Source organism: Hypomesus transpacificus, chromosome 1 (assembly GCF_021917145.1).
Source record: "Hypomesus transpacificus isolate Combined female chromosome 1, fHypTra1, whole genome shotgun sequence".
Taxonomy (NCBI): Eukaryota; Metazoa; Chordata; class Actinopteri; order Osmeriformes; family Osmeridae; genus Hypomesus; species Hypomesus transpacificus.
In genome coordinates, this window is record NC_061060.1 from 7,911,202 (window position 1) to 7,923,441 (window position 12,240).

Consider the following 12,240-nt stretch of genomic DNA (forward strand, 5'->3'; position numbering starts at 1 on the left):
AGGGTCGTGTTTTACTTGAATTTAAGTAGACATGTAAAGTGTTAGTTACTGTTATTGTAAGTGATTCGTTTTTCTGTCGCGAGTCCAAGCTAATGAGGAGTGTGAAAGTTGAATTCTCCCTGCGTGCAGCATATGGGAGACGTGGGTGAGAGCGTCGTCTGTCTGAAAGCTGAGCGAGGGAGCCAAGGGACACCAGCTGAGAGGCAGAGGGTTCACTCTCTCAAAGAGTCGCAAGAGGACGAATCTCAAACTTTGACGAGTTTTTAATTAGTCATCAATAAAAACGATGATGATGATTTTGAGAATGATTTTAATGACGATGATGGTTATGAAATATGCATACGGCATATAGGCCTACTTTTTAGTCATCAGCCAACGCATCACTATCTCTACTGACTGGCTGTTTTTATATCATCAAATATTGTCTCATGCTAAATGATTCATGAATCACCAGCAGACAAACTTATCAGTTACATTGCTCTCACAGAGACAGGTGCCTCCCACCACGTCTCCCACCTGTCCGTTTTATGATGCTGCAAATAATCCCGTGGCGATAGTTCACTTTTTACTGTTTATTTGAGAGCAAACCTGAGCAGGAATTGCACTGCTATGCCCCCTCTTGCCATGTCTCCTGCTCAACCAATTCCGTTGCTTATCTGTCGTACATTACGTGCCCATATTAGAAAAAGGACGTTGCCAACTTCCCTTATTTCCAGTGGATTAGTTGACAAACCTTAGGAAAAGTACGTTATGAGAAACGGCATGCTCAGCACTTGATATTACATGAAAGCAATTAAGAAGTCATTTTTATTAGATTAATATATACCATATTTCCTGTTTGGTGAATGTATTCACTAGAATTCACTCTAAACAAATAATAAACTAAAAATAAACAAACCATAACAACTTTCAAAACAAATAAAAGCCATAACCAAACTCCGCAGATGGACAATAAGTCACGTCTCTAATGGCAAAGTGATATTCATTTGTAATGCTAATAAGATTGAATACAAATGCACAATAGAGAAAGTCATAATACAATTTCTTCATTTGCAAGAATGCCTAACTCTTGTGATTGGCTGCACGCTCCCGACTTGTTAATGGGCGGGGTAGGGGTCTGTGATGTACTAAAGGCCCACGAGGGATTCAGTGGTGACATGAGACTTCTGGGAGTTGGTGCTGTGCAGATCCTGAAAACTGAAGGAACACTTTAGACCTCTGGACTAACTACATATTTTTTGTATTTTGTTTTTACTGCACTAGTAACTATGACAGCAACTAAATCCGAACTTTCCAACTGGTCAGACTATTCCACGGATGATTACTCATTGTCAGAAGAGTCAAATATTGTGCAGATCAACTCCAGGACTTGGATAAATTCACCTGTTCAGTCTCCAAGTTCCAATCCTGCGTTTTCTTCCAGTGGAGTTTCTGGCCGATACTCACACGGATCCATGGAAATGACGCTTGACAAATTAATTTCTGTGGGTACATTTTCAGACAGTTCTACCAATGAGATGGATGTTGATGAAATGCCAGAAGAGGCAAGCAGGCTCGGCAACCCAGGCCCGCAGAAACATCGGCGCGTGGCTGCAAACGCGAGGGAGCGAAGAAGGATGCACGGGCTTAACAGAGCATTTGACAAATTAAGGAGTGTAATCCCTTCATTGGAGAACGAGAAAAAACTTTCTAAATACGACACTCTCCAAATGGCACAGATTTACATCACTGAACTATCCGAGATTCTGGGTGGAGTTGTGCAGCCGGAGAAGAGTTCACGTACAGGATGCGGCTCTCCTGATAACCCCACCAAAAGAAATTCAATGCAAACCTTCTCGCCAGAAACCACCTTCAACAGCGATATCACCTACACGATGGACTCCCATCCAGCGCAGAAGAGGCTAAATGGAGAGCAGGGTAACACTTCTACCAAAGTGGGTCACCTCATCATCCTGACGACCCCTAAATCAGACCTGTCTATTGTAAATAAAAGGGCCTCCGCTTCTAACGGAAGTGATGGCGAGTCCTCACACTACAGTGATCCCGAGGACGGCCAGAGCAGCAGACAGTGACTCTTAACTGCCAGGATATTCTTTCAAATCAATTCCAAGTGAAATGTGTGGGTGTTTTAATGGTCAATGACAATTTGCTATCACTTGTCTGTGTTTTAGAAGACATGAGGGACACCAAAATGTGTGTGTGGTTTGTAGCCGGTCTTGAAATGTTGGTATAGGCTAGAATGAGAAAGAACAAGTAGCCTAGCAAACACAGTAGCGTATCACCCTGCCATATTTTATGATCCATATGATTAAATGCCACATAACACATGAGAGAGATATTGAGTAAAAACAAATGTTATTTTTTTTTCTTTTTAACATCTAAGGCTTCATGTAAAATGAATTTCTAGAGCCCAATCATTGCACTTTATCAAATGTGACTTGACTGATTGCATTTGTCCCTTTTGCTATCTGCATATGTATTTAAACATGAAACTATTTTGGTATTTATGTAATGGTTATTTTTACTTATGAAGAAGCAATAAAAAAGAATTTGTTCTAAAATGTACATATTTAAATAGCTTTTTGGTCTCTCATTTCCATCACCAAAACACTTTTTTAACAGTATAAAATTGTGAACAAGTGAATGATGAACTCAAATATCCGATAAAATTACAGACCAATTATATTTTTGTGAGCACACAAACATAATTAAAGACATAATTATAGATATTATATCTATAATGTTCTATAATCTCTAATATTTTCCTTCAGAATATTTACTTTGACAGTTAGTGGTGGAAGGTTGGAGAATCACTCTCTCCTGAGGGCAGGGCCTGCTGGAACTTTGCCAGGTCTTTAGCGAGGATATCTGACAGCCTCTGTTTAAAGCTACCAGGGATCTCAGTTGGATTGATGGCAGGGGAAACATGTCTGGCCCGCCCCTCCCCTCTTTCCTCTGCCTCCTCTTCCACTTGGGCCGGGGACTGGTGTCGGGGCTGACTCAGGGCTCGGAGCTGGGGCCTCGGGTGGGTCCGCTGGGGCTTGACAGGAGATCGGATCTCAAGTTGGGGGTGTGACTTAGGCTGATAATAGTTAGGCTGCGGCTGCGCCTGCAGTTGGCCTTGGAAATTTGTCTGGGATTGGCACTGGGACTGCGGATTGCTCACTATTGCATATGTACACTCCATTCTAGAACTGTCTTTCTCTGTGACCCCCTGGCCCTCCACCCATGTTCTCAGGTTGTAATAGTCAGACTCTCCATTCAAGTTGTCCAGTCTGATTGCGTCCAGAGAATAACACCTCTCACTGTCCTCCTCATCCCCTCCAGACTCCAGGCTGGCCTCAGGCAGGCTCAGCATCCTCCTAGGTGCTGGATGTTTGCAGCTTGCTCCAGAGCTGTCGTCTATCGTCGCATACAGCTGACCGTCACACTCATCACTCTCTTCCTCGGGAAGTAAAAATCCAGTGGGAGAGGACCTGGGTGGCTGTTGAGCGCCGGTGAGTCTGTCAGGACAGTCAGATTGGAGGTGGCTGCTGTCACGATAACAGCCCGAGGTCGGGGCTTCAGAAGGGGGAAGGGAGGTCCAGGGAGGAGGTTTCGTGTCCTCCTCCTGACGGTGCTGGGCGATGGCCTCCTCCACCGCCCGGTGGATCTGGGGACCCAGCTGGGACAGGAAGCTGAACTGCCCCTCCCCCGAGGAGCAGCGACGGCCTGCCTCGATGGAGAAGCCCCCCTGCGATCAAACACACCTTCACGGTTTAATCTCACAATAACACACTAGAGCATGGGGCTGCAGATGAAATAAAAGGGTTTCGTGAAGATCATTCATATTCTCTAGGATTTACGAAGGCGACCTCTTATCCAGAAGTCGCTCTGGATAAGAGCGTCTGCCAAATGACTAAATGACCTGCTCCGGCACCTGTACCTTGAATAAACCAAATCTGCGTAAGAGGTGGTAGGGCCAGCTGTAGATGGTCTGGGCTGTGTGGAGCTCCAGCAGCTGGAGGCCGTCTATGACCGGGCAGAGGAGGTAGTCCCCTGCCAGCTTACACCTCCTCGAGGCCTCAGTGGGCTGGATTGTGACCTCGTACTGGGCTGAGGTTAAATAACAGAAAGGAAGGGATGATGCGTGGAGAATTTGCTTTGTAGTATACCACAGGATCAAATGTGTTTATCCACAATACTTTAAAGTCAATGAAACATGTAGAGAACATGTAGAGAGAGTTTGAGATCAAATCACCCATACTGGTCTCAAGCATTCAGTCTATGATGGAAGCAAAATTCGGGAGGAACCCAAGGGACTAATGGATGCCTATACAGTTGGCCTACAAGGATGTTCGTATTCATATTTACTATACTAATATTTAATGGAATTATTGACTTGCGTGCTCGGTAGTCAACACAACCCGTCAACTACACTCATCCTCTTACTTACTCTCAAAACAGTACTATGATCTATGTAGGGATCAATTTCCTCATTTTATTTCCTTCTCTGTATTGACAAAGTATTCTTTTGTCAATATGAGGAGCAGCGATAAGAAGCCATTTTGTTCCCTCCCTCCTATTAAGACACATCCTGTTTCAAAATAACTTCTGGGGAAACACTGTCACCAAACATGATGAGGTGATAAGCCTAATTAAAAAAAGGCTCATGAATAAGCCACAATTGCAATGTTAACGTGAATAGATCAATGAATTACTGCTACCTGTTTTCCAAGATGAGTACAGTTCATTGTCTTCCATGGGTATCTCCCCCAATGTCTGAAGAAGTCTCGTCTCTGGCTCTGTGGGTTCTTTCTGTTGAGCCAGAGGAAAAGTATTGCATCTTGGAGTGGAAACATACTCTCACTTATCTCTGTTTTATGATATGAACATTGTTAGACACACAAACGGATTGAGGCTTGTGCAAGCAGCAAGATAGGAGAAGTGAAAAGGGCAGTTGTCATTATAACTTCCCCATTGCTGCTACTGTGGGTAGGGGGTAAACACTAAACCCCCAGTTCAGAGAACGTAGAAAAAGGCTAAGATAAACCTAAATTGACTTGATAACAGAATATTGATAGACCCCCCCCCCCCCCGCCAACGACCAGGACCACCACCAACATGTACACACACTGACCTCTTCCCTCCAGCCCCGTGATTTTAGGCTATCCGGTGTCTGGAAAGCCACCTGTGAGAGGGTGCAGACCCAGTCCTGGCAGGTGTCGGAGGCCAGGGTGTAGCACCGCTGGGTGGTGCTGAGGAGGAAGGCACTACACTCCGGGGGGCAGACCTCCTCCTGGGCCAGGGTGATGCTCAGGCAGTCACACAGACGGACCCTCTTCTCTGGCCTCCTAGACAGAGGGGACTTTGCATAGAGGGATGTGGGGATGTCGCGCATGTTGTAGAGCTCAACCCGACCAACCCCCGACATGCTGGGCTGGAAAAGCATCGCCCAGGTCCTGCGCCAGTTTTTCTTTGGGTAACGCCAACAAGGTTAAAGACTGGTCCTTCATACACACTCAAATATCTCAACTAGATATTGCAATTAGTCATGTTGACTTACTTCACCAGCCTATTGTATCATTAATCTCAAATGCAAGATTATTATGAGTACAACTTGTAGTTACTTTTTGTTTTGTTTTAAGACATTCATGTATACATACCTTTCCAAACTTGACTCCTTGTAAATACAATACACCCTCCTTAAAGGCAACCTCCATGGCTGTCTCCAACTGTCTCCTCTGCTTCTGCTTGCTGTTACTTCTACACTACAGCACTGTGGGCACAGTAAAAAAAGAAAAACCATACAAAAACCAAAACGAATCTACCTTTTGCACTTCCTGCACTTTAGCATATGGCTACGTTCTCATGAATTCAGAAACAAAAATATTTTATAACATGCTTTGCTTAGTTCTCAGTTGTTTCCTGTAGACACGTTGAGGAACCACAGTAATATGTCTATGTAAAAACTATTTTACAGAAAGTGACAGACTCACTTCCTTTTGTACACGTCATCATTTTCACGGTACAAATTACTTTCACAAAAAAGATGGTTGAAAGAGAACACACTACACTTTTTTTCTTTTTTTACACAAAATTGTTATTGAATTTTGCTTCATGGTCCCATATAAAATATTCACAGAAACATTTCATAGATGCATATGTCTTTACATAAAAACAGAACTCATTTGTAACCCACATCTCAATAAGTCATCTCTTGCAACAAAAAGAAAGTCCATTTTAATTGAAAACATAATTCACACGACTGTACAATTCACTGAGCATGTCTACTGGCAGTTTAAAATCGGAGAGATTCAGAGCCTCAAACATGTGATTAGAAGTCCATGGAGCTGTGAGCCAGGTAGTCCTTGCGTCCAATGTTGGTGACCTGTTTGGTCTGCATGGCCTCCAGCTTGGGGCAGTCAGTGATACGATGACCCAGACCACCACAGAACGTACAGCCTCTCTCCCCTGGGGAGACAAGACCAATCAGGGTGTTACACAAGGGGCAGAGGTCTGTGCCACAACTTCTCAAAAGTTGTGAATGAGTATAAATGTGAATTTACTTAAAAGTATATATTTTTAAATTAATGTAATAATTACAAGATAATTTTTATTGTGAATATGGATAATAGAAAGATACAGTAAAAATAGAGTGAGTTCTATTTCTGAACACGAAAAGAAAATAACAAAATATTCAGGACAGGAGGGGAACAGTGAAAACGTGAAAGAGACTGAAAATGAGGGAGCCGGAGGAAGAGGATGGTGAAAGACAGAGAGACGGAGAGACGTGCCTCCGATGTCCAGCATGGTCTCGTCTCCTGTCTGGAGCACCTGGAGGACCGGAGGCACCTTCTGCTTGGCCTCGATCAGCAGAGCTTTGAGATCCATCAGCACCGACTCATCTGCACAACAACACACAGACACAGGTTGTAGCAAACACGTGAACACCCTGGGGGCTGTGGAAAGAGGAAATTCTGTTGACATTTGTTAATTGTATGATATTGGTTGCTGCTTACCGCAGCCTTTGTTGATGAAGGTTGTTGCAATACCAGTTTTCCCAGATCTACCAGTTCTTCCAATCCTGTGGACTGAAATATGGGAATTTATATGACGTAGAGGATTTCCAACAGTAGCTTTAAAACATGAGTAAAAACAAGGTGGGAAAAAGCAGGGACCAGGTTTCAAAGAGGCCCTCACCATAGTTTTCGATCTCCTCTGGCATATCGTAGTTCACCACATGTTGAATGGCGGGAAAGTCCAGACCTTTGGAAGCCACGTCTGTGGCCACAAGCACATCTTTCTTCCCTTCCTTAAATGCTTCGATGGCTTTGGTTCTCTCCTCCTGGTCTGGAAACATCCAGAAGGACCAAATCAGGCTTCAGGACAGACATACAGTCGCATCTCGAGATTTGAGGGTGACAACACATACACAACACATAGAGAAGGCGATGGCTGAAATGTGTGAAGGAAGGAGGACACCTAGTGGTGCGAGGTTGCAACTGCAGAGAAGGGGGACAGGCTGGACCTAGTAGCCTTATGAACGCCACTGTTCCTTTGATGTCTCACCTTTCCCTCCATGGATGGCCACCGCCTCCACTCCTTTCAGCAGCAGGTACTCGTGGATGGCGTCCACGTCGGCTTTCTTCTCCGCAAACATCAACACCTGGAATGAACAGGGGGGGGGGGGGGGGGGGGGGGGGGGAGGATGTTCACTTTGTGTTCAGACCCAACAGCATCCTGAGTCCGGCATCAACACATCCTGTCACGCTGGATTGCGGGGAAGTTTCGACAGCAGTGTGAACTCACAGGAGGTGGGGTTTTCTGCAGACACTCCAGCAGGTACACCATCTTGGCCTCTTCCTTCACGTACTCCACTTCCTGTACACACAGGGAGACAGATTAGCTACACTTAGCTGGTTTACAAAAACGCTAAAAAGATTAACGATATCTCAACAATAGAATCTGGCATGTTGTCAAATGCTAATAAAATCCCACAGTGCTATATTGCCCGGTGAGCTTACCTGAATGACATCCAAGCTGGCAGCTCCGGCCCTGCCTACGTTTATGGTGATGGGTTTGACCAGGGCACTCTTAGCAAAGTTTGCGATCTTCTTTGGCATGGTGGCACTAAAGAGAAGTGTCTGTCTCTGACCCTGTGGGATGACAGTGCTGTTACGTAACTGCTTCCAGACACATCCTGCTTTGTGTATGACAATAAGGAAAGTGACCACTGTCCACTATAACTACACGGTTGAAATTCAACCGTGTAGGGCTGGCTACACCTCTCCCAACGGGGGCTGACCTTAAAGTAGGAGAAGATGGTCCTGATGTCCTCCTCGAAGCCCATGTCAATCATCCTGTCAGCCTCGTCCAGGGCCAGGTAGCGGCAGATGTCCAGGCTTATCATCTTCTTCTGGAGCAGGTCCATCAGCCTGCCAGGGGTGGCTACCATCATGTGGACCCCCCTGCAACCCGGTGAGGAAACAAACAATCAGCCAGGACTGAGGCCCATAGACGGAGGCAACTGAAACCTAGTTCTTCGCTACTTAAAATACAACAACAAAGTAACCCGATCCGTGCATTGTCATACACTTGTGTCTGTTGTTGACCCCAGCAGCCAGGACTTACTGATTGACCACCTCCATCTGCTCTTTGACGGACATGCCTCCGATGCAGAGGGCAGAGCGCAGCTGAGGGGCTCCCTCCTCCTCCAGCAGCTTGCAGTAGTACTCTATGATGCTGTGGGTCTGCCTCGCCAACTCTCTCTGCAAGGTAACCAGGACAACTGTCACCATACCGCTGTTATATACTCTCATCTAAGAATGTGTCTTTCAGAAGCTTAGTCTCTCTCCCGATGCTTAGTTCAAGCTCAAATGATGTCGGACCCCGAGTTGAGGACTCACCGATGGGCAAATGATGAGTCCGTAGGGCCCTTCTCTCTTGCAGAAGGGCAGCCTCTTCTCCTGCTCCAGGGAGAACATGATGATGGGCAGGGTGAAGACCAGGGTCTTTCCTGACCCAGTGAAGGCGATGCCAATCATGTCTCTGCCTGACAGGCTACATACAAACAGGAGCAATGTCAATGATAAGACAGAAACCCGATCAGATCCTGAAGTCAAGACAAGTAGCCAGGAATGCTAGAGGGGAGACAGGGGGACTGGGTCGACTCACACAGTAGGGATTCCCTGGACCTGAATGGGTGTGGGATGCACGATCCCTTTCTTCTTCAAACCTTTCATAACAGCTGGAGGGACAATTCGAGAAACATAAGACGGGTATATTAATAAAGTGAGTTTCTTTTGAATGAAAATAGGATAGCAGGTATGTTAGAAGATTAATGGTGAGTGGGTGTGGTGCAGTTTATCTCACCTTGTGGAAACTTCATCTCCCTGAAAGTCTTAATAGGAGCAGGGACACCATCTCCGTCCACCAGGATGTGGAACTTCTTCCTGACGCGCTCGTGTCTGGCAGGGGGCATGTTTAGGATGTACCGCGGAGCCTTCCAGCTGGACAGGACAATTATAGTGAGAGGACAGGTGAGGGTTAACACAAGCTTTACATCATAAGCCCCAAGGCATTAGTTTGAACCCAACCATGGAACTTACCTTGTTTTGATTGGATCGTCGTATATGATGCCTTTAGCCATCTCTTTCACTGACATGAGAGCTGACCCCAAGAGAAACAAGATGTTTAATCTCAAGATATTGAGAAATGCTGGCATGTAATAAGAGACATAACCACCTCTTTGACTGAGCCAATCCCCTTTTCAACCTGCTACATTTCACAGTATGAAGGCAGGTTGGAATCTGGTAATAGTTTACCTCTGCCCTCAGCAACACTCTCCAGAATCTTCTCTTCCTCCTTCAGCTGTTTCTCTTTGGCCGACTCCTTACGGGCTACGAACAAAATGAAACAGCACAGGTGCTTAGCACTAAACATGATGCCTACTTCTCATGGCCTCACTGGTGGACAATTGTAACATATTCTTATACACTGTTGACATGAACACTCAGAATGTGGTACCTTCTGCTTTCTCCTTAAGGTGCTGGTGCTGGTCCAGGAGGCTGACGTTGGAGCGAGGCCCCAGACCCTCCTCTTCATCCCTCTGTTCTCCTCCGCTGTCCTTCTGATCCTCCTCCACTGCCTTTCCTCGCAGACGTAGCATCTTCTGCAGCTGTAGAACAGGAGAAGGAATAACAACCAGGCTGGAATCAAAGTCTTTTATACGCAATTTATGAAGAGCATGTGTGATAATCCATGTTAGTAATATGATAAGTGATGTTTGAGAATGATTAACTACAGGATTATAGAGGACATTGAATCCAGGGGTGGTTCTACACAGGGACCTTTTACAGTGCCCCTGTAAAAAGGCCCCTGCCCCCCCACTGTGACCCCCCTGAGCTGACTGAATAATATATATATATATATCAAATTTTGTTTTTTTCTTCAGGGGTTCATGCCCACCTTTTGCAGCATTGTCCTATTGTATTTAATTTCACATTTTTGATGGCCCGACCTCATTGTTTCAATTGAAACTCTTTATGTACAAAATGAAAGTTTCTATGATTTTAATGTAAAGCAAAATTATAGTATTTAATATTTAAAAGTAATTTGTTTCCGTTAATGTGCCCTTCTGATTAACTCTGGCCCCACATTGGCCCCTCCAGTAAAATGTGTCTAGAACCGCAACTGATTGAATCTGATTGTTTTCAGGACGCAAAACAGCACTTGTAGGCTACATGGCATGCTTCATATGGATGGGTGTGAAACAATCTGCCCATTAACTGATGTGTAGATACCATTTGGTGCTTTCGTATTTTAACGGGAACGTATGGAACATAAGCGTCATCTTCAGATCTCTCTGATCCCGATTTTTCCTCCTCGTCGTAAGACCTCTGTTGTAGAAACAAAAGGACAGACAATATTTAGTTCATCTCCAATTTTAAATGCCCTATACGTATTAGCATGACCATCCAATTACCCAGGCTGAGGATAAAATAGTTTTAAATCCAACAATATAGTCTAGCTATCTAGTAAATGTATTGCTTGATGGCTAGGTTACTGTATGGTTGGAGCCAAATTGAAATATTATTTCATTTCATAAACCCAATTACCTCGATAAATGAACATAATTTGCGTAAATAACTATGCTAGCTTGTGCAAGCCGAAATTGAGCACCCCATGCCATGATGTGTACCTCTGCATGGGGTTTAGCCTACAATAAACAGTTTAGCTAGTTAGCTAGCTAGCACTGCACAGTATTAATCCAAAACAAAATGCTAACGTGTGAAAGCTAATCACTTACCTTTTTGAGTCGATTTTCCGCCTCCATTGTTATAGGTGTTAGTTGTCAAATATATACGCTTGTGTGACCTACTTATGACCATGAAACAATACTACAAAACGCTGCTTCTTTTCTTCCTTCGGGGATGCAGTTGGCTAGTACTAGCCTACAAACGCACCAAGAACGAAGTCAGTTTGTTTCTGTACGGGAAGCTGAGAAGGACATTATGTTGCTGGAGTGGACGTTTCCCCAAAGCAAAGCAACTTAGTTGTGCAAAGCAACTTAGTTGTTTTACTTGTGTAAACACTATAACTCGGACTAAAACTATTAAAAAAGCAAACAACACACTTTATTTTTCAAAACTGTCATGTTTTAATCTTTCTGAACGAAAGATTTTCACAGTATCAAAAGTGAATAATAAAAAACAGAAAAGCCAACATACACTTGGCTATTTATGGTATTATAAATCTACATTCCAAACATTTAAGATAATGTCCTCTAGTTGAATATAACCTGGATAGGATCAGATGTAGAACATGAAGACAAAGTTCATAACAGATTTTTAGGAAAAGAAAACATCCCATCTCATGGATACTCCAACAAATTGCGTTGATTCAATTAAAACACAAGCCTCACTTCCCATCACTATGCTAACTCTTGATTCTTATTTTCTCATCAGAGGGATAATCAAGGTCAGAGACTGTGGAAGGGGAGTGATAGCCAAGGAAGCAGTGGAGGAGGGTTTTTCTAAGAGCACAGAATGACCTATGATCACTAAAGCTGTCCTTATGTACAAATGTTGAAATGATTAGATGAAGCAGAAGTATGCCATGGTCTTGAGGAAGCTGTCTTGCACCAGTGTACGTTCAGCTGTAAGAGCTGTACAACTGCAGCAGTTTGAGACTTTAATGAGGCAGACAGTGGTCCGTTTCTCCACTGAAGCGCACTGGAATAAAATGTATGATTAGTGG

At 44.3% G+C, this 12,240-nt stretch overlaps 3 protein-coding genes across 5 annotated transcripts; 1 reads left to right on the forward strand and 2 right to left on the reverse strand.

The window, feature by feature from the left end:
• The first annotated feature begins 1,003 nt into the window (after positions 1–1,003).
• atoh1b (atonal bHLH transcription factor 1b) lies at positions 1,004–2,074 on the forward strand. Its single transcript, XM_047021474.1, has one exon. The coding sequence runs from the start codon at positions 1,269–1,271 to the stop codon at positions 2,070–2,072; it is 804 nt and encodes a 267-aa protein (XP_046877430.1). The 5' UTR covers positions 1,004–1,268; the 3' UTR covers positions 2,073–2,074.
• Positions 2,075–2,442: 368 nt separating this feature from the next.
• On the reverse strand, positions 2,443–5,915 carry dok3 (docking protein 3). 3 transcript variants are annotated; one of them, XM_047021452.1, is made up of 5 exons: positions 5,646–5,915; positions 5,120–5,333; positions 4,707–4,797; positions 3,926–4,095; positions 2,443–3,733 (listed from the first exon to the last, which is right to left on the reverse strand). In XM_047021452.1, exons 1-5 carry the CDS (start codon positions 5,786–5,788, stop codon positions 2,789–2,791), a joined length of 1,563 nt encoding a protein of 520 aa, XP_046877408.1. In that variant the 5' UTR covers positions 5,789–5,915; the 3' UTR covers positions 2,443–2,788. The 3 variants fall into 3 exon arrangements, with proteins under 3 accessions (XP_046877408.1, XP_046877416.1, XP_046877401.1); XM_047021460.1 differs by having other exon boundaries at positions 5,120–5,347; positions 5,646–5,791; XM_047021445.1 differs by having other exon boundaries at positions 5,120–5,455; positions 5,646–5,791.
• A 144-nt stretch (positions 5,916–6,059) lies between these two features.
• LOC124468603 (probable ATP-dependent RNA helicase DDX41) lies at positions 6,060–11,467 on the reverse strand. Its single transcript, XM_047021431.1, has 17 exons — positions 11,291–11,467; positions 10,785–10,880; positions 10,009–10,159; positions 9,807–9,881; positions 9,591–9,651; positions 9,355–9,491; positions 9,157–9,229; positions 8,889–9,042; positions 8,614–8,750; positions 8,288–8,450; positions 8,007–8,138; positions 7,792–7,863; positions 7,552–7,648; positions 7,183–7,332; positions 7,002–7,073; positions 6,777–6,887; positions 6,060–6,453 (listed from the first exon to the last, which is right to left on the reverse strand). Exons 1-17 carry the CDS (start codon positions 11,315–11,317, stop codon positions 6,317–6,319), a joined length of 1,845 nt encoding a protein of 614 aa, XP_046877387.1. The 5' UTR covers positions 11,318–11,467; the 3' UTR covers positions 6,060–6,316.
• Positions 11,468–12,240: the final 773 nt, after the last annotated feature.